This window comes from Boleophthalmus pectinirostris, unplaced genomic scaffold, assembly GCF_026225935.1.
Source record: "Boleophthalmus pectinirostris isolate CB_2022bp ecotype Guang Dong unplaced genomic scaffold, ASM2622593v1 HiC_scaffold_13, whole genome shotgun sequence".
NCBI classification, from domain to species: domain Eukaryota; kingdom Metazoa; phylum Chordata; class Actinopteri; order Gobiiformes; family Gobiidae; genus Boleophthalmus; species Boleophthalmus pectinirostris.
Genome location: NW_026571036.1, coordinates 9,567,014 through 9,594,047, shown reverse-complemented (window position 1 = coordinate 9,594,047; position 27,034 = coordinate 9,567,014). Strand labels below are relative to the sequence as shown.

At 37.9% G+C, this 27,034-nt stretch overlaps 1 protein-coding gene across 3 annotated transcripts in view; it reads right to left on the bottom strand.

The window, feature by feature from the left end:
* Positions 1-2,763: 2,763 nt before the first annotated feature.
* Positions 2,764-27,034, bottom strand: part of gphnb (gephyrin b) — a 178,487-nt gene continuing 154,216 nt past the window's right edge. For all 3 annotated transcript variants that reach the window (XM_055149401.1, XM_055149399.1, XM_055149400.1), the window contains 13 exons: positions 24,170-24,307; positions 17,201-17,293; positions 16,322-16,377; positions 16,107-16,226; positions 15,173-15,231; positions 14,919-15,072; positions 14,013-14,134; positions 13,031-13,118; positions 12,765-12,838; positions 11,733-11,797; positions 11,463-11,566; positions 6,878-6,974; positions 2,764-2,897 (listed from right to left, as the gene is read on the bottom strand). In XM_055149401.1, the coding sequence (XP_055005376.1) occupies positions 2,764-2,897; positions 6,878-6,974; positions 11,463-11,566; positions 11,733-11,797; positions 12,765-12,838; positions 13,031-13,118; positions 14,013-14,134; positions 14,919-15,072; positions 15,173-15,231; positions 16,107-16,226; positions 16,322-16,377; positions 17,201-17,293; positions 24,170-24,307 (1,304 nt within the window). The remainder of the gene's footprint in view (positions 2,898-6,877; positions 6,975-11,462; positions 11,567-11,732; positions 11,798-12,764; positions 12,839-13,030; positions 13,119-14,012; positions 14,135-14,918; positions 15,073-15,172; positions 15,232-16,106; positions 16,227-16,321; positions 16,378-17,200; positions 17,294-24,169; positions 24,308-27,034) is intronic.

Below are 27,034 nucleotides of genomic sequence, written 5' to 3'. Positions count from 1 at the left end.
TAACATCTTGGTTTTTTTGTACTTCCCTCACCCCAAGCGAGCTCGGTCGTAACAGTGAAACACAGATAAAAATACTTACCACAACATAACAACAAAGACATGTGCAAGAAGAGCCCACACGTTGCTTAGTTTATATAGGTTTTATTAAAAAAAGGAAACCCAACAAGAACTTTTTTTTTACATAATGATCAAGGATTTTTATTCTCGTAGCCTCTTTCGTCAGTTTCATCTCATTACAGAAAATGTTATAGTACAGCGTAGTTCAATGTCTCCTCATTGCTTAATAATAATTTCCATAGGAGTGCTGGTCACATATATCTGTACAATATGGTTCCATTTTTTTCTGTACATTTTTTGTGAAGTTGGTTAAAAAGGCTGTCAGCACTTAAAGAAGCTGCTTCTTTTATCATATTTCATTTTCTCATAAATATTTGATCAAACAAAAAGTTATTCTCCCCAGGCTCGCTCGCCCGCCCCGCTGTAGTGAGGCGAGGGAGGGCCCGGTGTAAGGAAGCTTTGGGCAGGTTTCCCACTCCCCAGACACCCCCTTCCTCCTCCTCCTTCTCCGCCTAACCTAACCAAACCTGACCCCGCCCACCGCGCACTCTGGCTCTGCCCCCTGCCCAGGCATTTGGCACTGCGCACATAAACAAGACTCACAAGATAAACAACAAGCAAAGCTCTTTGTGAAGCCGTTATGATGCATACTAATGAGAAAAACGGAAACGCCACCCTCGGACAGGAAGTCGGGGCGCCTCGGACAGAAAGTGGCCGCCGGGGGTCTTGAATATCCTGGCATTTCGCTCAAGGTTGGGTTTGTATACCTCACTAGACAAATATGTGACTGTTGTTGTGAAATTGATTTTGAAAAAAACAAAACATAAAAATTGTAATTAGTAACATTTCAGTGTAATACCTCATTCGTCCAGTAGGGGTCTATGAAAATAATGTTTCTAGTATTACATTAAGGGTTAAGGAAAGTTATGGTTTTCAAAAGGATGTAACAAAAACTGTGAAATCATAATATCACAATATAGTATTATGTCATTTAAACAAAGGAAACTACAAAGACCACGATCCTTTGCTTTTGTCTGTGTAGTCAAAAAGAAGAATTTACAAGATTAAATGAGATGAACTGCCCTGCCCCGTTAACAGTGTTGACCATAGACTGTGTATGAAAATGTAAATATGGACATAACTAACCTACTAACCACTGTGGCCTAAATAGGAAGTGAGCATGGGCGCGCTTCTGGCTCCATTGACTCTGACTCCAATTCACTAAGGCTACGTTCAGACTGCAGGGCTTAATACTCAATTTGGATTTTTTTGCAAGGTCGTTCACATTTCCAGTTAAATGCGACTTGTGTGTGATCTCCAGTGTGAACTTTAAACACCCCCAAAGTGTCTCGCAGGCGCATTGGAGGACATGGAGTGCATTCAGTGTTTATGGAAGTCGCCTAAACATGAGCACCTGGAGATTTTAAAGTTGTTGGCGTACCATAGCCAGAACATGTACAGCTTATTTGGTTTAAGGAGATTGAGAAGGAGAAGGACGAAGTTTTTGGTCATGGCATTTTGTGGGGCAGTGGCAGCAACGTCCGTAGAAAGGAACGTGTGGGTGGGTCGGAGTCGCAGCCAAGAGTTTTGGGATTTTGATGTGCTTCGCTGCTTCACTGACACGGAGTTCAGACACAATTTTTGTCTGACAAGAAGAACGTTTGTGTACATTTGTGACGTGTAGGTGGGATGAATGTGACCTGGCCGTTCAGACTGAAGTCGCATGTCAAAAGATCGGATATGCATCAGTTTTTAGGAGCATATATCCAAGTGGCCTGGGTCACATTTGAAAAAATCGGATCTGTGTCGTTCAGACTGTCGTAAAAAGATCAGATACAGGTCGCATAGGGGTGAAAAAATCTGATTTGGGTCACTTCAGGCTGCAGTCTGAACGTAGACTTTGTATTAAAAACATCACCCCTCTCTCTGTAACCGCTGCTGTCATGCTCATGATCCCAGGTGTTTTTATTTCACTGTTTAGCCTCGATGAGCTTCATTTGACTGGAGCCGAACGCTAAGGGCGATATCACACTCTCTCAGTCCACTTCTTTACACAGTCTATGGTCTAAATCAACACACACATCCCTAAACCACGCCCACTCTGAGCGAAACGCCTTGTACCGAGCCCCCGGTGGCCACGCCCCTCCTTCCTCTTAGCTGAGCACCATGGGAAATCTGAAAGTCTTCCTCAAATGTTTTCTTCATTTGTCAAAAAACAGATTAATTTTTTTTCCACTAATGATGAAAAAATAATAATTCCTTTTTTTTTTTTTGTCCCGGCAGGCACCTACAGCTGTCTATTAAAATGCTACTGCTATAGATAAGGTCTAGCAACACACAAAGCAATTGCAATGAAAGGAACAAAGTCGCCTTAATATAATAATGAGAATAATAAGAATAATGATAATAATAAGAAGAATAATCAGAATAATATATTACAGAATAAATCTCTTTTTATAATTTGATTTTTTTCATTAAAAGTTATATTTTCTTAGTTTGAAATACTATAATCTTTTTAAATTAATTTTTTATATGTATCTAGGTGTGATCAAGATGTTGACTTATACCTCAACGTTATCCAAATCAATAAAAACTAGCTGTGCCGTTGCATATTACAGAATAGTCAATGATATGTGGACATGCACCGTGAACCACCGCCCCCATTCACACCCGCCACGCCCCCGCTCGCGTCCCACACTGACGACATCATAGCCGGCCGATCACCATGACGTCCACCACCTCGCCCTTGTGCAGCTCCACGTATTGCTCTGTTTTGGGAGGTAGCATCAGGAGCCCGTTAGCGCTGCGCATGCTCATCAGTCGGCAGCTCACCTGGTTACCTGCGCCGGGCAGCCAACAGGAAAGAGAGAAGGAGTGGTCAGAGAAAGTAGTAGCTCGTGATATTATGTAGTAAGAAGTAGGTGTTACTGTTTAGCTCCATATTATATACAATTACTAGCTGTTAACTTTGTCTGACCAGTGAAGAACTGGTTAAACAAAGTAGTAACTAGTAATATTATGCAGTACAAAGTGGGCATTACGTTTGAGCTCCATACTACCAGTGTTGGAAGGTGATGAAGTACAAAAGTAAAAGTACAAAACTGAAGTACAATTTTAAGTAGGGATGTAATAATAACCAAAATATCATGATATCGTATCGTCAAAAGTCTCACAATAATATCGTGGGCTGTCACAATATATCGAATTACAAGTTCCTTTGCTTAAATGCACGGTTTTGTAGTAACAACAGTTTATAAACATTCGGAACTACATTATCCCATGATTCATTTCAGTGTAGACAGCATGAAGAAATTGTTTTTTTTACTTGAATTCTTGGGATTATGATGGAAATAATTCACACCAAAATCTTCTCAAGGTATTTTAAAAGCAGAAAAGTGTTCCATCTACAATTATATCAGCCTCTTCAAAATATCGCAATAAATATCGTACCGTGAGTATTTTTTTCCAGTGAATACTTTTACTTTTACATCACTTTCTACTCCACTACATTTTAGATCTGGACTGAAAAGTTAAAAGGACTTTTCTTTATAGTCTGAGACCTGCTGAAATGACAGAAACATATTTTTAGCACAATTAATTTGTGTTACCTGAACTCAACTTTGAGCAAAATAAAAACACAATTACACAAAAAACAGCTAGAAAAATTAAGAAATCAATTGATTTACTTTAAATTATTCATCAAAATCAATACAATACAATCAATTTGATGCTTTAATTGTTAAAAACATTGTTGCAAAATACTTTTACTTTTTGCTCTTAAAGTACATTTTTAAACAGGTACTTCAAGAGTCCAATGAGGTTCATTTGGTCTTCCGGTAATTCATGTTTTTTGAAACTGTTGGGTATGAAAACAAACAAAGAACCTAACAAAATAAGGTACTCCAATAGTTTTATTAAGTAGATTTTTTCATGCGATACTTTTACTTTTACTCGAGTAATCTTTTGCCTCTGTATCTGTACTTTTACTTAAGTAACAGCACTGAGTACTTCATCCTGCACTGGTAGTAGTAGTAATATTTTATTGTACGGAGCTCAACAAAAGGCTCTGTGCACAATAGCATCTGGCTAGTCACTGTTAGCATCACTACTTCCTGTCCAATTTTATTTTCAAGGGTTTTTTGCTGAGCTAAATTGAATACATATTTTAAGCTCGGGCAATGAAAAGGGAGCAGTGGGAGGATGTCACAGTTAAAAAGTACACAAATAAAATACTTCAGCGAAGGACACTTATGTATTTTGAAAGAGCTATTTGTGTCTCAATGCTAACGCTAATGCTAATGCTGAGACATAATAAATATTAAAACAATGCCACAAACTGAAGTATCCTACATATAAAAATAATTGGATAGTCTTTCATTTAATTAATTTGGATTTTAATTGGTTGTTATTTTATGTTTTACAATTTTAATAAATGTGACAGTGAAGCTTTGAGACATGGTGAGCTAGTTAGCGTACTACAGTGAACAGAGCCTATTCTGTCCACTTTAAAGCCAGCTGAGGTTCCATAAATAAATTTTCCCAAGCACAGACTTCTTGAAAATTTCAAATATTAAAAGTTCAAAGAGCATATGACAGGTTAGACTACTACTTTCACTAAAACTTAGTAAACACAATAATATTTATAAGATTTTATAAAAAATCTACAGTTTTGACAATTTTGGTGCAGTTTATAGTTGTACTTCCTGGTTGAATATGGGGCGCAGAAAAATGTGTTCCTTGTGTGTAAATTGTCCGTGCATTTTGGAAGGAATTTTTGGTGACATAGAGGGAGTCCTTTTTAAAATTCAGCACTATTCTACTTCCTGTATTGTTCAACACAAACTGCCACTAGACTGTTGCAAAACTATAATAAATATTGGCCAAAGATAACCTACTATCTCATCAAATCAAGTCAGATTTAGAAAAACATGAAAGTCGGTCATATGCACTTAAAAGACACAACTATGTAGTAACTAATGTCCACAGTGTGATTTCAGTCCAAAAACACAAACAGTTTAAAAACTTCAGAATAAAAAACATATAGATTCAAATGATACATCTTGTGGTCATTAATTAACACATAGCGATTTAGGCCTGAGCAAATTTTCAAACTTTTAATAAAATGTTTCTTTCTGAAAGTCTATGGGAAAAATAAAGTAAATGTTACTTCTGGAACCAAGAGGTGGGAGGTCACTGTTGAGTTCAACAGAAACAAATCTGCATCAGTATTGGAATACAGGGATGTTATGGCTCCTACTGATACTTTGCAGTGACTATATGCTGGGGGTGTTCTTCATGTATCTCTATGATGCAATGTTCAGCAGTTACCATGGTGACACAATGCACATATTAGCAAACGCAGCCTGGTAAGTGCATAGATTATCTGAAAACTCACCAAAAAAACAAGCAAACTGGATTTAAACAACACATTTTCAGGAGCTGTGATCAATACGAGTGTTCATGGTTCTGTTTAGGTGTTTGAGTTTCAGCAAAAAAGTTGCAGCTCACTTGTGACTGTAATATTTGAGAGGGACTTGTTTTACAGCACAAAAAAATCAGCTGTTGTAATTCCAGCTAAGTCAGTTGTTTCTGGTCAGGTTGTGTTAAAATAAACCTTAGATTAAAGTTAAACTTGATTAACAGAGCTTCACAGAGAGCAGTGCCTACAGTTAGCATCACACCCCAGGGAATGTTGACGACATCAGCTGCAAAGTATGAAATGATCAGCTTGTGTCATGCTGAGATCTAACCAAGAAGTGTGAACTGTTACAAGTAATCTTTACCTACCTTACAGAACATAAAACAAAATATAAACAACAGAAACAAACAAACAAACAAACAACAACACAACAAACAAAAACTACAATACCAGAATATCATGACAGGACTGTACACATGGATCTATAATAAAACTGGATAAGGCATTTCCCTCTGTCCCGGCTCCAGACCGACTAGTGGCCGCTCCAGGTACTGCAGCTCCCAGGAGCTTGGGCCCAGAACGAATTCTCACATAGAAACACAACAAACCTTTTTCACAATGGCCAGAAGTGCCACGATGTAGGGTAAGCGTAACTCCCAATGAATGCTTTTCTATGGCAAAATATCTGTGGAAATGTCTTGCGTATTTTCCACCAGCTTCATAAATCTGCCCCATCACCAAATCTTCATCCAAAAAGGTCGACAAAGTACATATTCTGTCCGTGAAGAGTTTATCCACAACTATCAAGGTAAGAAAAACGAAAACTTAAAGGCGAACAACAACTAGCATTAGTGAACTACTCCTGAGCAAAACTACATATTTTTTGATATTTTGCGATTGAAAAGCATTAATCGGGAGTTACGTTTACCCTACATCGCAGCACTTCCAGCCGTTGTGAAAAACGTCTATACATTTTTTAAAAATTCAATCTGCCTATGTTCAGCTGACAGGGCATTGTCAACTTTCACACAAATTGGATTTTGTAGGGATTCTTTTCTATTTTCACAACATAAACTTATTAAAATATTTAAATCCTCAAAGCGCCTAAACGTTAGACTTAACCTAAGCCTGGTCTGAGCCTGTTTAAGCTTTGGTCTAGCAGCTCTCGCTCTGATTAGTCAAAACTGATCATGCTGTTACTGATATTACAAAGGTGGAAGGTGCTAATGCGTATTGAGGAAATAAACATGGAAGAGAACATTTTTTTTGGGCCCATGCGCCCAATGAGCACAGGTCACTGCAAACAACAAGACGCCATCTTCCAGATTTTATTATAGTTCCATGACTGTACACGGGATTCACGGTCTCGTTTTTATGACATTGCAGTCGACCCCGTGTTACCTGTGCTCTGTGCCCACGGCAGAGGCTCCTGGTGGTGCCATGTCAGAATGCAGCGGTGATACTCAGGGCGCGGGTCCAGCTTCACATCACACGACAACTGAGAGACACACAGCAGCCAGATAAGATAAAAGATAAAAGCGACACTATTGACAAGTACTAGACTTTGACTGGAGACGTGCAATGGGCAAAACGTTAGACTACTCGTATAAGAATGTTCCACCTGAAATTATGGCATCATTAAAATCTAAAACGTGAAAACAACTTAGTAACACTTGCCTTTACTTATTTTAAAGGTCCAGGATATTCACGTAAAATTGACTAATGTGAGGTTTTAGCCATGTTATAAAGTTGTTACCTCATCAAAAACATACTTGGAGTTGTCAGATGAAGTAAAGAGGTAAAGCGCTTCACTGGGTCGCAAAAAAGTTACAAAAAAAAAAAAATAGCAGTACAGGTGCTCTACCAGGGTTAAACTAGCAATCTTAACACAAAGTTACTCTTACTGAAAAATGTAAAAATTGGCAAGGTACAATAAACAATAAAGGACTTTTAACATATCCTCCTGGGCCCCGAAGAAAAAAAAGTGTATGTCAATATATATTTTTTGTTATTTTTTTAATCTACTTGGAGGTAAATGAATATGAGCATTTAGATTTTGTTCATTTTTTTTTATTTATAATTTTGTAACATGTCCTATGTGATGGACACCAAGGACATTTTTGTGTTAAATCCATGTGAAGTTCACAACCGAACAATAACAACTTTTTTGATGACCAGCATCTCTGACAAGCTTCTAGAGTTGTCTCAAAAAGTTTTTAGACTCCCTTTTAATTTCTTATTTAATTTTTTTTTTATCATGGACATGATAGTTCCCTATAATCCCACAGCCCTATTTAGGCAGAGGAACCTCATCCTCTCATTAAGAGTCTATCTCAAAACACTTAAAAGATCGACAGGTTAACTCAATGTCCACTATAAAGGACACAAATGAATGGGCCGGGTCTCAGGAGGATATTCAGTCAGACTGCCTCGGATTTGTACCTTGCCCATTTTTACATTTTTTCAGTAAGGGTTTTTGTTAAGAATACTTGGAGTTGTGTTTTGTTTTATTCACACATTTTAGTAATAATTTATTATTAGTCTGTCTACATATCCAAAACACAAAATGTCTTTGTGATATCATGAAGAAGTAGTTTTTAAGTTAAGCTTTTACCTTTAGTTAAGTAGAGATGGGAAATACCAGGACTGAAATGATGCAAATGATTCTAGTGAAGATGTGTGGAGTTTAAAAACACAGTGGAGCACTTCCTGTATTACTGCATGACATCACAAGTTGAAGCGTTTTCTGCTCGAGAGAAGAACTCCGAAAAATATGCAGGGTTTGTGCTTTAAACATGTCCAAATGAAGCAAAACACAACTCCAGGTCTATTTGTGATCACGAAACAACATTATAATAGATCATAAACAACTTAATATGGGACAAGTCTTTACTATTGGCAAAAACAAATGTCCCAGTCCTTCCACTAGATGGCAGTATGGACTCGCCTTGGGTTTTTCCCCCCTCCTAACTGTCAATCATGTTTGGAGAGTCGCCATATTGGCCCGCTCTCATTTTGGCTGGTGAGCAGTGGAGCTCTCTGTGCATATGATATAGTTGTGTTTGGTCCAGTGTATGAATATTCAGAGAGCGGGCAGGTCTGCAGGTCAGAGTGGACAGTGACCAACTCCTCTGCCAAAACTCAGAAATACAGATCCAGCGAATTGTGAAAAAGTATTGAATAAGTACTTTGTTTTGATTGTTATGGGCACACACACACAGACAATGCACTCAACTTTTTTTAAATTCACAAAACTAAGACTGTGATAAAGACTACATACACTACTGGTCAAAAGTTTTAGAACACCCTAATTTTTCCAGTTATTTATTGCAATTAAAGTCGTGCAAGTCCAATGAAGAGCTTGAAATAGTACAAAGGTAAGAATTGAACAGCCAGAGGTTTTAAAAAAAAAGATAAAATAACAAAACACAAGTCCAAACTCTGCCAAAACTACCTCAGGAAAAAAGAACAAGATGGTAAAGCTTGAAAACATGGAGTGTCCAGCAGAACAGTCTCCAGACTTAAACCCCATCGAGCTGGTTTGGGATGAACTAGACAGAAGAGTGAAAGTTAAGAAACCTACAAGTGCCACACATTTATGGGAACTTCTGCAACAGACTTGGGAAGAACTTTCTGAAGAATATTTGATTTTTATTGTAAAAAGAACGAGCCACGAGTGTGTTCAGCTGTTATATCTGCCAAAGGTGGACACTTTCATGAATCAAAAGTTTAGAATACGTTTTGGTCAACAGTAAACAGTAAAAAACTGGAAAAACTATGTCGTTCTAAAACTTTTGACTGGTGGTGTATGTAACAGAGCTCTACCACTAAGCCTCAAGATAGTACTGGGCCATTTATTTATTTATAAGGGAAAATGAGCTCTGTTTTTCAAGTTTTTAAATAAAAATCAGGACTTGAGTTATGGTTTGATTTGCGAGTGGTTTTTCACTATCAACCAGAAAATCTAAATCTTATTTAAACCTTATTTAATCCTATATTTCCCAAAATTGACTCTTGTGAGCGTTAACCCATGTTGTTACCTCATCAAAAATATACCTGAAGTTGTGTTTTGTTTCATTCACACAAGTTTGAGTAATCCTTTATGATTAATCTGTCTACATCTCCAATGCTCACAATGCTCTGTTCCACCTTGTGATGTCATGAAGTGGTAGTTTTCAAGTTAACAGCCCTCTTTTACATTTAGTTCAGTAGAGATTGGCAATTCCAGGGCTGAAATTATCCAAATGATTCTAGTAAAAGTGTATGCAGTTAAAAAAAACAGTAACTAGCAGTAGAGCACTTCCTGCATCATATCATCACAAGTGTTTTCTATTTGAGCTTAAATATGCAGGGTTTGTGTGTTAAACATGTGTAAATAAAACAAAACACAATCCCAGGTATGTTTGTGATGAGGAAACAACATTAAAACAGATCAGAAAATAGTAGAGATGTAACAATAAACAACCAAAATACCGTGATATCGTAGCGTCAAAAGTCTCACAATAATATCGTGGACCATCACAATATATCGAACTATAAGTTTCTTTGCTTAAATGAATTGTTTTGGTGCAGCAATGGCTAAAAAAACAGAGAGAACTACATATACCATGATCCTTTGCTCTGTTTCAGTACAGATTAGGGCTGGGCGATATGGATCAAAAAATATATTCTCGATATATTTTGCTATATCTCGATATACGATATATATCTCGATATCTGTACAGGAAAAAATAATCCCCTAAAACGGAAAACTGCGAAAAAACAAATATGCCAAATTCCACAAGGTCCTTTTTTTAAAAATTAAAGTGTAAGAGGTCGGCAGTTCATATAGGAACATTTAAGATTACAAAAAAACCTAATTACATAAATAATAATTTAACTGTCAAATAAAAGAAATAAAACATATTTCCTTTGTTTCATTCATAAATAAACCAACTCAACTCAAGCTCATCTTTGCATTAACTCTGTTATCCAGACCATAATCATAACCATGAACTCTTTTAACAGAAGAAGCTCAGGATGTTCCTTATTTTAACAGATCCATGTTCCTATCCAGCAGTAAGGAGCTATGAGGTTTCCCACAATCCACTGCAGATCAAACCCAACGTTTCCAAACACTTTTGTACAAGTGACACTGCAACAGATTATTAATTAAAATCTTCTGCATAAATAGAATTTACATTACTAAACTTTACAAGATATATAGCATAACGACTCAAGAGCCACATCAGCCCGTTTGAGATTATAGTGTTAATTATTTTATTTTATGTTATTATTATTTATTATTTTTTTTGCAGCTTTGCGCAGACTTGTTTATGTTTTACAGAAACGAAACTTAAAAAGCGCATGGCTAATTTGCATAAACAGCACACTCCACGTGCCTCTCTAGCGGTTCAACTTCTTTTGGACTAAAGGACACGACTCGGTGGAATATGAGGATGTGCTGCTGATGGTTTTGTCTGTAAATGGTGGAAAAGTTTCGTGGCGCTAGAAGCTTTTCACTGGCAGCAACTTTCGGCGTTCACGGCGATAGTGAGGAGTGAATGAGACACGAGCGAACAAAATCAGGGAGGCGGGAGCACGCGGGCGGCGACAGAGAAGACAAACAAGCAAAGCGGCGAAATCAAAATTGAATATAAGCATTATATCGATATATACGATATGTCAGAATTCATACTGAGTTTTTAAAAAAATATCGATATATTAAAAATATCGAGATATCGCCCACCCCTAGTACAGACTACATCAAGAACTATCATTAATCACTTAGTTCTTTGGATTGTGACAGAACCATGGTCTTGTCAAGGAATTTTAAAAGGAATTGTACCGTGAGATGTGTACCTTGAAAATATAATACTGAGAGATTTGGATATCGTTACGTCCCTAGAAAATAGCGTAATATGGGCCCTTTAAACTTTCTTGTCACTTGTGAGTTAGAAATTGAGTTCAGTCTTTCCTTCACCGTGTGTGTGTGAGTGTGTCATACCCTTGCTTTGATTATAGTAGGTCTGGGGTCCAAAATCCCCTGCATCTTTCTCAAGGCAGGAATTACAAAAAGATTACAGGTGACCACAGCCGACACGGGGTTTCCTGGGACAGTCGTCAGGGGCAGAGAGAGGAGAGAGGGAAAAGATGGAGAGAAGAGGGGAGAAGAGAGAAGGAGGGAGGGGGGAGAGAGAAGAGGACATCATATCAGTACTGTCTCCTCGGCAGCAGCAGTGTAAATGGGACTCTAGCTCTCTACTTCACACACTACCTGGGAGAGCGAAGATGAGTTTACGAGCACCGTCTATGTCCAGGGTGGCAAAGGTTGTGGGGAGGCTGCAGAGGAAGAGAGAAAAGATATTAAAGGTTGCAAAAATAAGTAAGTAAGCAAGCAACATATAAACTTTTTTAAAAGTTGCGTAATGAATTTGGAAGGAATTGTCTGCCTAAAACCATAGACCGTATATATAAATGGACATAGCAATCGGAAGTGAGCATGGGTGCATTTTGATGCCATTAACTCTGGCTCCAATTCAGTTTCTATTAAAAAACTGTCGTCCCTCTCGCTGTAACTGCTGTCTCATAATTTTGATCTTAAAATATTCGTATTTAAGCTTGGAATCTAATGACCAAAAGGACTAGATCCCGGATACAAGCAGCCGAAATGAGTTTCCTCCGCAGAGTGGCTGGGCGCTCCCTTAAGAGTTAGGATGAGGAGCTCAATCACATGGGAGGAGGTTTTCCCCAGGGCCTCCTTCGGGTGAGACATGCCCAGAAGAAGACCCAGGACACGATGGAGGGACTATGTCTCTGGGCTGGCCTGGGACCGCCTTGGGGTCCCCCTGGAGGAGCTGGAGGAAGTTTCTGGGGTGAAGGTGAAGTGCCCCCGCGAACCAGCCCTGGATAAGTGGAAGAAAATTGATGGATGGAAGCCTGGTCTCCTCTGCACAATTTTTTCATTTTATAAGGTTGCTGAATGTCACACTACATAATGTCAGGATTGAAATTGAACATGAGCACATGATCAGTCACTATGACAAAAGTTTGTTCTTTACTGTAAGTGCTGGCCTCGTGAGCTTCATTTGACTGAAGCCAAACGCTCTGGGTGACGTCACTCTCCCTTAGTGAATTATTACACAGTCTATGCCTTAAACCCATGAATAACATCTCCATGGAGCCAAGCAGCTGACTCTAAACCAGAAAAGTTACATAGTTTACCTTTAAAACATATACTACATAGTACCATTTTTATTTACTTTATTATTTTTTACTAAAGAATATTACAACATATTGTGACTCTTACCCTGGTTTCATAAAAACTCGCCCAAAATGGATCTGAGCGTGGAGGTCGATGTCCATCACCTGTTTTAGGTAGTCCTGAAATCACAAACCATACCACTGCAAAACAGTTTGAAAAGAATAAATAATTTGTAGTTTTGTATTACATTCAACTAAACAAAATAATAATGTCTATTTTGTATTTTGCCACATGTATAGTATATAGCAGTACACTCTTGTAATTCTCCTTCCTACCACACGGCGTCAGTACATCACAGTGCTCTGTTGTACCTTCTCTCCCATGGACACTCCTCCTGAGGTGATGATGACGTCTGCCCGGCTGATGCCTTCGTTCAGAGCGTTCAGGAGGTCATCGGGACTACACGAAGCAAAAACACAAAACAATATCACATTTAGACCAGCAGTTCTTCAATTTCTCGCACCAATTATCACTCGAGTTATCAGAAGTTCTCAGAAATGACTCAAAGGACGACCGGGACAAGTTGAAAAGTCAAAAATAAGAAAACATTTTAACAGCAAAGGAGCGTTTTACTATAGTTTGTGAAACACTGACTTAGCAATAGTCAATAGCAGTGATGCACTCAATTTTGTTAATTAAGAGTAAAGATACCAGAGCAAAAAAAATACTACTAATACTACTATATAAAAGTATCACATAAAAAAGTCTACTTAAGTAAAAGTACCTGTTTAAAAACAAAGATTCTGGGATATAATGAGGCTTCAAATGTAATGATTTTGATAAAAGATTTGAGCTGAATTTAGTTTAACAGACACAAATGAGTCGGGAAAAAAAAGCTTTAGTTGTTTTTCTCTGTATATTTATGTTTGCTCAAAATTAAAGCATGTAAAAAATAACCCCCTCTGCCTTTTTAGCAAGTCACAATAACAAAAAATACTTCTACTTACAATAAAAAAATATAGTGGAGTAGAAAGTACAGATACCTGCTTTTACATGTAGTGAAGTAAAAGTAAAAGTAAAAAATATCCACTTTAAAATGTACATAAGTAAAGTACAAATAGCTAAAAGTACAGTACTTTACTATGTTTACTTTGTTATGTTCCACCACTGGTCAATAAAGCAGGTATGGAAATCTAGGGAGGATGTAACAGAACATTCCCAGGTCAATTTTACAGCTCTTCCATTGCTTTAGAGACCAATTAAATTATGTATTTTTTGTAACTCATTATGTTAGTCACCATAACGACCATACAATATAAATAAGTGTGAACCGATGTAATGGTTTTGACGTACTTGTCCCCCACGATGCCCAGGTTGATGGTGGGGTATCCGTGCTCCTGGATGGTGGCCAGCAGAGTGGAGCGGTTACTGTCCCGGATCTTCCCTGGATGGAGGTCATCTTCTGGGTTTAGCAGCTGCAGGACACAACACAAGTCCAGGAATTTTAAGAAGCTGATAGGTCTTGAATTCATAATCTGGATTAATTTTTTATTTACATTTTTGGCAGAATTGCTTACATGATCCTGAATATGAATCTATCCACTCGAAAAATAATTGCAATGCTCATCAGAAAAATGATAATTTAAGATTTCATTTAATAATTTTGCTTAAAAAACGGGAATACATCTGAAAGTTAAGTAAATACTGTACTATAAGTTTGAAATACACACATTATCAGACAATACATTTATATATGTAACCAAACTAGATCACATCCATGCACTAAAAAATAAAAATACAACTTAAAAGTCCTATATTACACACAATGGATTCTTGTGAGCTTTAAGCCATGTTAGAATGTTATTACCTCATCAAAAACTTATCTGGAGTTGTGTTTTGTTTCATTTCATTCACCTTATAATTAGCAATTATTCAATATCTCTAAAGCTCAAAATGGTCTGTTCCAACATGTTTTTTTCCACCAAAACAAAACAAAACTCCAGGTCTGTTTGTGATGAGGAAATAACATTATAACAGATCAGAAAATAGCGTAAAATGGGTTTTTAATGAACTGAATGAATGAAACTTATTCCTGCACCCAAGCGTCAAGACAACACAACCTAACGGGAAATATAAAGTCATATCTTATTTCATTAGTTCAATCAAAAACAAAATACAAAATAAAGTTAGATGAAATCATAGTGTATGTTTCTTTTTGTGTGTTTCCATACCGTATCTGTACCAGTCCTGCTGACCCACCTCGTTGCCTGTGGACATGACAGCCACCACAGGGAACTTCTGGACCTCCACTTCTGTGACGCCCACCGTGGCCAGGAGCCCGATCTCCGAGGGGCCCATGTGGGTGCCCTTGGCCAGCACACACTCCCCGCGTTTTATGTCGTGACCTATAGGCCTGGACAAAGACAGGAGAAATATTCAGGGTTTACAATAACTTTAATAATATTGTGTGTTTAAAATTGCTTCTTGACTAAGTAAATTAATTAGACACTGACCTGATATCTTGTCCAGGACGAGCCTGTACTAGGATTCGTACCTCTAATTCTTCTGTACCCTGGAAAACATAACATTCTCTGTTATGGTAACGTGGTTATTAAAATACACTCTTGTGAGCTTTAGCCATATAGGGTCTAATCTTGCCCCCCAATCTTAGCACTAGCACTAATATTAAGGAGGGGGTGTGTCCAGGCGGGGCTGTACTCCGCTGCTGGAGGCTAGAGTAGGACGGTATGAGTACATATATGGTGACGGCATCTGAACCAATCTATGACCACTGTGGCATTTAAAAGCGCTGCCAGTGTGGGTAATGTCTGTAATCTCTGTCTCATTACCAGGCAGAAAAGCAGCGTGTGGGGAAAAGTTAAATAATTGTACAAAAAAACAGCTCCGGAGCCTCACGATGCAAGTACACACCAGCAGAGGCGCCAGGAATGTAGAATTTTGTATGGGTCATGACAGAACTGACTGGGTTTGTGTTCCGAACACTCTGTGTGCACCCCTCTTATGCACACGCACCGCTGTAAGCCCGTGCATGCGCACACATCAACCTTTGATAGTTTTCTCTGTTCGATTTCCTCCCATTATGCAGCAGACCAATGTCTATCTCATGCGCTTCCCATCCCACAGCAGCTCACATTCTATTCTATTTGATTTTCAACTAAAAAAGTGATTGAAACTATTGGCTTTAATTTTATGACTTGTTTAACAGCACAAATCATCTCACCTGTTGTAGTTCTAACTGAACTATCTCCTTCTGGTCTAATTGTACTAAAATAAAGCTCAGATTAAAGTCTAACAGGCCTCAGGCAGAACAGTGCCTACAGTTAGCCTCACACTCCTAGTGATTGTTGATAACATCAGCTGTAAAGTATCAATAGACTTTCTCAAATTGTTTATAATAACAAAATCAGATCTATTTTTTCCTCTTACATCTTCCGACTCCCTTAACAGCTCTGTGTCCTCCACTTGCACTACGGCGTCGGCTCCACAGGGGATGGGTGCACCTGTCGTCACCCTCATCACCTGCCCTGGCATCACCGTGTGGGTTGGCTGTACAGCACATATAAAATTATTTTTTATTTTATTTTTTTATGCAGGATTATAACAGCACAAATGACTGCTGCAGTTAATAATAGTTTGCATACCTGTTCTCCAGCTTGTGATTCTCCAATGATAAAGCGGTCGCCTGGTCCATCGGCCGCTGAAGACGAAGATTCATATTAAAAAAACTACAAAAAATATACTAAATACTTATTGTGATGAAGGTACAACTGTGTGTAGTAGTTTTGGAGATTCTCTGACCTGAAAAACTCACTATCAAGGCTGATTCATAAATATCTATGGGCTACTGGACACCCCTGTCTAGTACCTTTACTTTTCAAACAATTACCATTTCTTTCTACCAGTGCAGATACAACCCTCCTTCAACCATCTCCTCCAAAAGCAAAACTATCAGCCTCCTCAGCCTCTCCAGCTCCTCCTCTTTAATACCACTTCCCCGGGTTTATTTCCCAAAGTTAATATATTGAACCTCACTTTTTTTCTTTCTTCCAGTTAAATTTATAATAAAAACAAGCACTGCATAAGGTAAAGCTGAGTAAAAATAAAATGATCAGAAAAACTCACTATTTAGGCAGTTCTCTAGCTGATTCATAAACATCTATGGACTACTGGACACCCCTGTCTAGTACCTTTACTTTTACTTAATTTTACTTTTACCATTTCATTTTACCAGTGCAGATACAACCTTCCTCCAACCATCTCCACCAAAAGCAAAACTATCAGCCCCCTCAGCCTCTCCATCTCCTCCACTTTAATACCACTTGCTCGGTTTATTTCCCAAAGTTAATATATTAAACCTAAATTTTTTTCTCTTTTCTAGTTGAATTACTAGTATAATGAGAAGTATGGCATAAGGTGAAGTTGAGTAAAAATAAAATAATCATAAAAAATAGATAATAAAATAATAATAATGATAATGATAATAATAATAATCATATGTACTTTTGGTCTTGGGTACGTACCTCTCACAGCATAGCCGTCCTTGACCGAGGCGGGGAAAGGGGGCAGGTTGTCTTTGGCATAAACGTCCTGAGCGAGCACCCGACCCATCCCATCTGAGGAGGGGGCAGATGTCAAAGGTTACGCTTAAAGGCAGGGTGCAGTATTTGTTCTAGTATTAAAGGGAAAGGGTTTAGTCACCTAATTGCATCTCGTGACAGGGGTCATCTGTGACACAAACGACACTATAAGAGGTCATAGGCTTGTGAAGAATGAAGGATGGGATGCGTTATGTTTTGGCCAATCAAATGTAGTTCAAATGTATGGATTGTACAATTTCAATAATACTGCACTAGACCTTCTATATTGAGGGATGAGAAAGCTTGCCAGTGACATATGTTAACATAAGCAGGTTGCGTTCATGTAACATTCTAAAATTTTGAGAAGTGCCACTCTTTCTTCCTCTTGCTGTTTAGTTACCCAAATGTCACTTACATCCTTTCGATTTGGAAATTTTAATACAATCTGTAATAAGGCTTCATTTTGTGTAAACTTTGAAATGTTTTCTGCACATTATTCATTCAGTATCGTCAAAGAATAATACTTTTAAAACAATCAAATATGCAGTTGTAGGGGGAAAAATCAATCTGACATTAGTGTACAGTAGGCACGGAACAGGATCTCAAGATAATTGCTGTAAGATTATGCAACTGTTTAAAATTAGAAAAGATAAGCACCGATGAGTAGATTGAAAAACAAACAAACAAACAAACAATATCTTGTTAAATTAAAATGACTTAAATTGAGAACATTTTACTTTATTTGAGTAGATTCAACTTGACAAGTAAAATTATCTACCAATGCAATAAGAGTGTTTTTCTTAATTAACATTAGATTTTGTTTCTTATTTTAAGTACAAAAAGTCTTGTTCCACTGGCATATAATTTTACTTTTCAAGTGAAATTATTTGAGTAAAATCATCATAAAACTTTATTAATTCAAGTCATCTTAACTTGGCTAGATTTAGTTTTTTGCAGAGTAAGCTCATGAGAAGCTGTAGTTCCAAAAAGTTGTATGACAAAAATATGAAAAATTTGACATTAAACAATTGGGAGGCCAAAATTGTGAACCAATGTATTCATTAAAAATTGTGTCACTGTGGGAATCTTGCTGTTTATCGGTGATGATATTCAATACAAATATTCCATGCTGATATCTCGACCAATCCCTAATCCCTAGTGTACACAGAGAGTCAGTGTACTTTAAACCAGTGATGAATGAAATACTCAATTTGGTTACTTAAGTAAAAGTACAGATACAGAGACAAAAAAGTTACTCAAGTGTCACATGAAAAAATCGACTTAAGTAGCAGTTTTTGTAATTTTAGAGTAAAATGTAATAGTATTGCACACAGATCTGGATAAAGTGTGGTTAATTTGTTAAAATGTTAATTGCATTGATTAAAAATTACACAGATTTTGGTCAACAGTGTCAATACGGATACATTTTTCAAATAACCCAAGTACTTTTTACTTTTCAGTTCAGTTAAAAAATGTAGTGGAGTATGAAGTACAGATATCTGCTCTCAAATACACTGAAGTAAAATTGACTCGCTGTAAAAAGTACAAGTAGTAAATTACGGATACTTTACAACTTGTACTTTATCTTCCACCACTGCTTTGACCAACTACTATTAAAGCTGGTATATTAAAATACTAGTACTTTTTTTTATAATTAGATCTACTATATTGTAACATTTCTTTGGTATGACAGTTCATTAATAGCAAAAATATGTTCTTTCTCTAAATCAGCATCAGGCACCATACTTTTATCTATTTTTACTCTTTAAGACTTTGCATCTTAATATCTGAAAATAGCAGTGCAAACGAGCTCTGTCTCCGCACACATTGTACCGCTGTCATCCTCACTCAGTCTAATCACGTTTAATTGACCTCTCATATAAAACCATACATACGAGTGCCCACATACAGTAATCACAGCACAGCGACTATATATAGACACGCAGGGAGCAGCTTTAAGGTATTTTCGAAGCAGGATTTTTCTCAACCTCCCACTCGTAACTCTTCTCCCACGCACGCAGCTCGTGTCTTTGCACCATACGATGAATTCATTACGTCTAAAAATAATCTATAGAAAAGTTGTGCTTCATTGTAAAAAAAAACATGTCACTTTTAAAGCAGTTTTGTTGGAGTTATACTATAAATACTGAAGCTTGTCTGATGATTTAAGCATTTATTTAACACTTCTGTACCAGATGTAGTTGAGCAAAATGTGTCTTGCTCCAGTACAGATTAAGGGGTGTGCAAAAATATTGAAATATCAGTATATCGTATCGTTTAAATGTGATGATACAGTATCGATATCATGGGCTGCTGTATCGATGTATCGCCAAGAGTATTTTTTGGTTTATTTTACTAAATTATTTTGTTACAGCGCTACAGTTTTGTTGTTTGTTTAGTGGAAGGAAATTTGTCTATGCAACACATTTGATATTTTCACTATTTTGAGGATTAAAATGGACGTGTTTCATATTCACTTTGCCCATGGTTAGTGGTTTATCAAAGATTTTTAGCGTCACAACCGTGATTTAGCCTATATTTTTTATTAAACCGCACCAAATCGATTTGAAACATATCATACTGAATTAAAAGTGCACTGTATCGAGATACGTATCATATCGTGGCCTATGTATCGAAGTATATATGGTATCGCATCGGCAACTTCTTAATGATACCCAGCCCTAGAACAGAGAGGTTTTGGAGTCAAAATACATCCGCTGTGTGCTGTATGTATCTAATTATGAAGCATTTTGTTGTCTTTTAATCAGGAAGTGCACATTAGAATTTCTTGTTATTGTTAGTTTTAGCCTGATGACAAAACTTTGGTCTCTGGAAGTTGTGAAAAGTGCTCATAAACTCTTTAAGGTGAATAATTAGGATGCTCTGAAGGCATAAAGGTAAGTGAGGAATAACTTTGGACCACTGCAAACTCTTGAAAATAAAAGTTAATTTTTATAGTAAAGTCAAATGTGCCTTTAATCATAGTGGAATATTGATAATCTTCAAGAATTTTTACAGGTGCACCATGTAACTTTTCTGGTGGAGGGTCTGCCACCTGCTTGTCTCCATGGAGATCTTATTGTTTTGTCTGGAATGTCCCGGTGTGGCATTAAACATATCCATCTTGCATTTACTGAATAACATATTTTTTTTATTAATCTAAGGGTCTGCTTGCACGAGAAGGCTTGCGGGTAAAAATGACAAAATATTTTATCGGAAGTGCCTTTCGTTTAGGCGGTGACAGCGTTTTTGGGGCTTAAAAACGCAAAAATCTGAAACCACCCTCCAGAGTGGAAAAGTTAAATACGCTCCGCCGTAGCGTTTCTGTCTACACTGCCCAAGATGCATTTGTGGATGGAGTAGCTGCTGAAAATGCATGCCGTGAAAACTTCTGTATGTCCAAAGATGCCCTTGTTGCTTTAAGTACAAACATACCCAATCGAATTCCACACACTTTTGTGTCACAGTATGCACACAAATTTCCTCCTGAAAACACTCGTCTAAACGCAAAATAAAAAGTGAAGACATGACGCCACTTTTGCATCTTCTGTTCATACGTCATCATATAAACGTAGCCTAAAATCTTGCCTTCTTACTGTGAATGAGCTCGCCTCTTCACAGATCTGACAGCCTAACTTGGCCCTGTGGTGTCACCTGCGGTCTCCGTCGAGCTAAATAAATGTAATGCCATACTGTGAAACATTCCAGGCAACATGTCCAAGGAGAGAAGCAGGTGACAAAACCTCCATAAGAAAAGTTACTACAGTGCACAAATTAATTTAGTCTATACTGATTTCAAAAGACTGTGTGAAAAGAAATGGATAAATCCCAAATGTTAACTGGATCATCGTAAAACATACTACTACTCTATAAAAACAAAATTTTTCCAGACCATTTTTTTCCCATTCAAAAGTTATCATATTTCAGTTTTGTTGGTTTCCTTTTTGAATGTTTGTGTTTCCCTTTTACCTAGAAAACGTTCCACCGTAAATACATACACATTTATTTAAAAACTACTTCCCATGTAGTGCTGACACAAGCCTTCCGAACACAAGTGTCCTACCGTGAAAGTTAAACTGTGTGCATGACTAACACAGAACACAGTGGTGGTCTACGCAAAAGCTGCTGAGTCTGGGAAGTGTCTAACCCAGAGACACTTAGAGACACTTTAAACGTGCCTTCAGAGGTTAGCCAACAAGACAGCAACATCAGCTAATGGAGCACAGTGGTCAAGCATAGTGTATAAACATTATTATAGTCAAATGCTGTTGTCCTTTTGGCAATTCATGGGCTCTTTCATGTAATAAGATATGTATAAGATAAGGTTATTTAAATATTTACTCAAAGTGTTATATTGCTTTGCTTTGTTGGCATTAAACAGATCTGATTTTATCTGATTTATATCTGAGACATTTTTATTGCTCAAAAAATACTTGTGTCACCTGCTTATCTCTTAGGATACAGATAAATTTAATGCCATGCTGTGGAACATTAGCCAGACCTAGTGCCTCCGCTCAATTTCATTTCTCTCCAGCGACTAGATCAGGAATCGGAATACATTAGACAGTTCGCAAAAAAACGGTCTGGAAGTGTGAGTTCGGGCACCAGTCAAACAGCGAAGAGCCATACATTCTGTGTTGGCAACGATTCCCGAGATTGAGGATTTAAAGCCGGAACAAAGAGAATGTTTGGTGAATTTTATCAAGGGGAAAGACGTTATTGAGATTTGGGAAAAGCTTAATATACCATTGAGCCCTGTTAGCGACGCTTTACATACGTCACGATCAAATAGTAGCAATTGGTTAAATAAAAAAAAGCACACGCCTACTGTCGAGCGAATGAGCCCTAATGCTGTGAGGTCAGACGGTTTCCACAAAGTGAAACCCGCTGATGAATCAGGATAGTGGAACATACCAGTAATAACATCTAAGACCCCTGTGTAAAATGCAGAGTTGGGTTGAGTAGCTAAAATGGTAGTCAAGTAAAAGTAACATAACTTCAGAATAATATTACTCAAGTAGAAGTATAGAGTAGCGGTCCAAGAAATGAAAAAGTAAGTTAGTAAGAGTAGGTCGAGTAAGATTAAAGAAGTATTTAGAAAAACTACTACTAAGCTTAAAGAGTATCTGTCAGTCTGTCAATCAGCATGTCATTTATAATTTGAAGTTAATGTAATTTGACAAAACTTTAAATAATGCACAAAATCTGATATTTTCAAAGGATGGACACAAAAATTTGAAAAACTAAATCATAACTGAAGGAGCGGTGCAAGAAACACAAATGTTCAAATCATTTCATTTCAGTTTTTGTCACTTGGAGGCTATATTTTCTTGTCAAAGCCTGATCCCGTCAGATCTCAGAAGCTCAGCAGCGACGGGCCTGGTTAGTACTTGGATGGGGACCACTGGGAAAACACAGTGGGGCTCAGTAGCAAAAAAAACGTTGTTGTGTCCTTAGGGAAAAAACTTCACCTGCATTGCCTATAAGGGTGTGCAAAAAATATCAAAAATATCAATATATCGTATCGTTTAATTTGACGAAACAGTATTAATATTGTGGACTGCTGTAGCAATATATCTACAAGAATATTTTTTGGCATATTCTGTCAAATAATTTTGTTACGGCACCACAGTTTTGTTGCTTGTTTAGTGGACCAAAACTTGTTTATATGACACATTTGACATTTTCAGTTTCAATGATTAAAATGTTTGTGTTTCATATGAACTTTGCACAAGAAGTGGTTTAACAAAGATTTTTAGTATCACAGCCATTGGTTAGCCTTTACTTTTTTATTGAACCGTATCGAATAGATTTGAAATATATCGTATCAAATCGAAAGTGCACTGTATTGAGATATGTATCGTATCGTGGCCAATGTATCATATCGGCAAGCTCAAATTGCCTAGTATAAAAGTGATTGTTTAAGTGTTGGTCGTTGGCTGATGGCGCAGATTGGCAGGTCTGTGGATGCAGTAATGTCAGTAACAACAGTACTCAATAGGGATGTAACAATAAGTTTCTTTGCTTAAATGCATTTGTTTATAGTAGCAACAGATAATAAACATCGAGAACTACATATCCCATGATTCATTTCAGTGCAGACAACATGAAGAAATATGTTTTTTACTTAAATTCTTGAGATTATGACAGTAATAACTAGGACAATAACCGAAATACTGTGATATCGTATCGTCAAGGTTCTCACAATAATATCGTGGACCATCACAATATATCGAATTACAAGTCTCTCTGCTTAAATTAAGCGTTATGGAGCAGCAATAGCTAAATAAAACAGAGGGAACTACATAGACCATGATCCTTTGCTCCATTTCAGTGCAGACTACAAGAAGAAATAACAGTTCTAAGCACTTTTAAGTTCTTTGGATTAAATCTTGTCAAGGCCTTTTAAGAGGAAAAAGTTCAATATTAACAGTTTTTTTCGCAGCATCTACAAAATATAGCAATAAATATCGGAATGTGAGATGTGTGTCATGAAAATATCGTACAGAGAGATTTAGATATCGTTACATCCCTAATCGTGAGCCTCCCCACCATATCATATCATGAGCTTTCCCACGATATCGCAATAAATATCGTACCATGAGCTTCATACCGTGACGATATCATATCATGAGACTTGGATATCGTTACACCCCTAGTTCTCAATTTCTTTAAAAATCATAAATGTAACTCACTACTAAAATGTACTGATCTGAATGATTGTATTTAGCACCAGTTTGCCTCCTTCAGTGAAAACTTTCGGACAACCCTGCTTTAACTCCTCACTGGAACAAATGCGGTTTAGCCATGATACAAATGCTTTAAAAGATGATGTCCCTCTTTGTTCCACAGTTGTATTGTTTAGTCCTATCAGAGCCCCCCCTGCAGGCTGCGTGCGGCGCTGCGTCTCACCTCTGTAGTTGATGATCTCGGTGCCCAGGACGGCGGTCATCTCCAGCACAGTGATGAAGGCCTTGTCCATGGAGGTCAGGGGGAACGGGGACATGCGGTGTCTCCGGGCCACTTTGGTGATGTCCACCGCACTGTGACCTGACAAGAAACAAGCAAAAAAACAAACAAACTGGTGGTCATATGTAGACTAGGGATACACCAATGCCTTTTTTTTTTTGAGTAATGAGAACCGATATAAGACATTATTTCTGGTTTGATTATAGTGAGTCAGCACACACCCATTTACCTAAAAATGACAAAAAAAAACCAACAGTAAATACTGCAATTAAAACACATAAAAAGTGAAAATCCGTGTATCATTCGTTCATTTGTTTTTCAATATAAAACCAAAAATAAGAAAATGAAAAAACAACCGTTTTCTTCATTATTTGTCTCCAAAACCAAAATGAAAAAAAACAGATAATGATTTGTCATTTCAGTTTTCGATTTTGTGTTTAAATGAAAAATTACAAAAACGGATAACGTGACTTCCGTGACTGCGATGTTGGACTTTTGCACTGCATACGGACTGAACCAGGACTGATCCAGGTTCGGGACCAGACTGGAACCAGACCGAGACTGAGACCAGGACTGAGACTAAAGACCAGAGCGGGACCAGAGCAGGACTGAGACCGGGACCGAGACCGGGACTGAGACCGGGACCAGATCGGGACCGAGCCCAGGACCTGATTGGGACTGAGACCGGGACCAGACCGGGACTGAGACCGGGACCAGGCCATGACTGAGACTGAGACCAGAGCGGGACCAGACTGGGACCAGAGCGGGACTGAAACCGGGACCAGATCAGGACCGAGACCGGGACCAGAGCGGGACTGAGACCGAGACAAGACCAGGACCAGACCAAAACCAGATTGGGAATGAGACCAAGACCAGCCTGTGATCAGGCTGGGACCAGGCTGGTCTCAGGCTCGGACCCTGTGGAGGCTCGGAGTCAAAGCTTGGAGTCCGCTCTGGTCCCGCTCTAGTTCCACTCTGTTCCCGGACCTGGAGCAGTCCTGGTTCAGTCCGAATGCGGTGCAAAAGTCCGGCATCACGGAAGTCACGTAAACGGGAAACGACCGTTATCCGTTTTTTCCATTCTTCGTTTAACCACAAAATCAAAAACTGAAAAATTGAATCGTTATCTGTTTTTTCATTTTGGTTTTGGAGACAAATAATGAAGAAAACAGTTGTTTTTTCATTTTCTTATTTTTGGTTTTATATATTTTTTAAAATTAACGAATGATGCACGGATTAGTGAATTTAGCGTTTAGCTCAACTTTAAAAACTATAAAAATGAGGATGTGACATTGATGAGAGTTATATGATACGTCTCAGCACTTTTGGCAGTCTAATTTCTTTATCTGAGCGTTTTCAAAGTTAAAGGGAAGACGTGAGGGGGTGGAGAAGGGGGGGCTCAGAGTGGTCCCAGGACACTGCCGTCTTCTGTTCAGGCCCTGGGGCACTGGCTCCATCTCAGCTCAGTCTTCAGGGACGAAACGCTGCTTTAAAATCTCCCTTCAGACTGAAACGTACAGAAAAAGCTCCAAGGATCTACTGGAGATCTGAGAACAGGCCTGTGGTAAGAAGGTAACTGACAGAAAAAAAACATAGGAAGTGGAAGAAAAATGAAATAAGTAAAATGATGCTACGACATAAAAAACAGATGAACGTGGAAACAAATGAAGGCGCAACAATCCAGGAAATATGTAAATAAAGCATTTTTGAGTGCTCAGAGAAGTTGACTTAAGTATTTCTGATTAGTTTCAATATATATTTCTATCTGAGTTCAATTAAAAGAAGAAGATTTGTGCTGTTAAACAAAACTCACACATAAAATTCAAACACCAAAACAGGACCATGTACGCTTGTTTTAATCTCACAACTCCTGAATAATTAGTTGCTTAAATCAATTTTTTGTGTTTTCAGAAGGTCGTAAAACTTTTTTGTCTTTTTTGTGCGTGTGTGCATTGTGTCACCATGGTAACACCTAAAAATTCCTCCACACACATATATGCAGAACACCCGCATGCGATGTCAATGCAGAGTATAGCAAGTACCGTGTTTTCCTGACTATAAGTCACACTTTTTTCATGGTTTGGGTGGTTTGGTGGCATCTTATATATTAAAATTTTCAGACTGAAGCCGCGAGAGGCTCTAGGTTTGTGTGTCAGTGTCTGCTGCTCCTGTTCCTCCTGTACCACTGTCACTTCACTCTACTGCGCATGTCTCCTGCAGAAAGAGCCTCTGTCCTGTCTGTATCATGTCAGTCGATCGCACCATTACTTCTGTACCACTGAACATTTTAAATTTAAACAAACTTATAAAGACGACTGAGAAGACCGAACACAAATGCCAGGAGAATGCGCCATGAAACTTTCCTGAAAGTCACTGGATGAATCGACAAAGCCTGGACTTCAGTGACACCGAAACCATCCTGTCGGGATTCAGAAAGGCCGGAATAATTCTAACTGGAACTGATGCTGAGTCTGACGACAGCTACACAGAAGAGGAAGCGGCGCTCTGTTTACCTCCAGAGGTCGTGGAGTTGCTCAGAAGTGACACAGAGGATGAAGAATTGAATGGATTTAGTGATTTGGAGTGAGATGGAGAGTTTGGTAAACTTGTTCTGTTGTTTATGTTATAGTTATCTGAAGATCTTTTGTATGTGACGTTAACAGTCTGTTGTTCTTTATTCTATTGTTTTTACTAGAACTTGCCTTTTAAGTGAAATGTGATTTTATAAAACAAATTTCCCCCAAAAAGTGCGACTTCTATATGTTTTTTTCTTCTTCATTATGTATTTTTTGGCTGGTGCAACTTGTA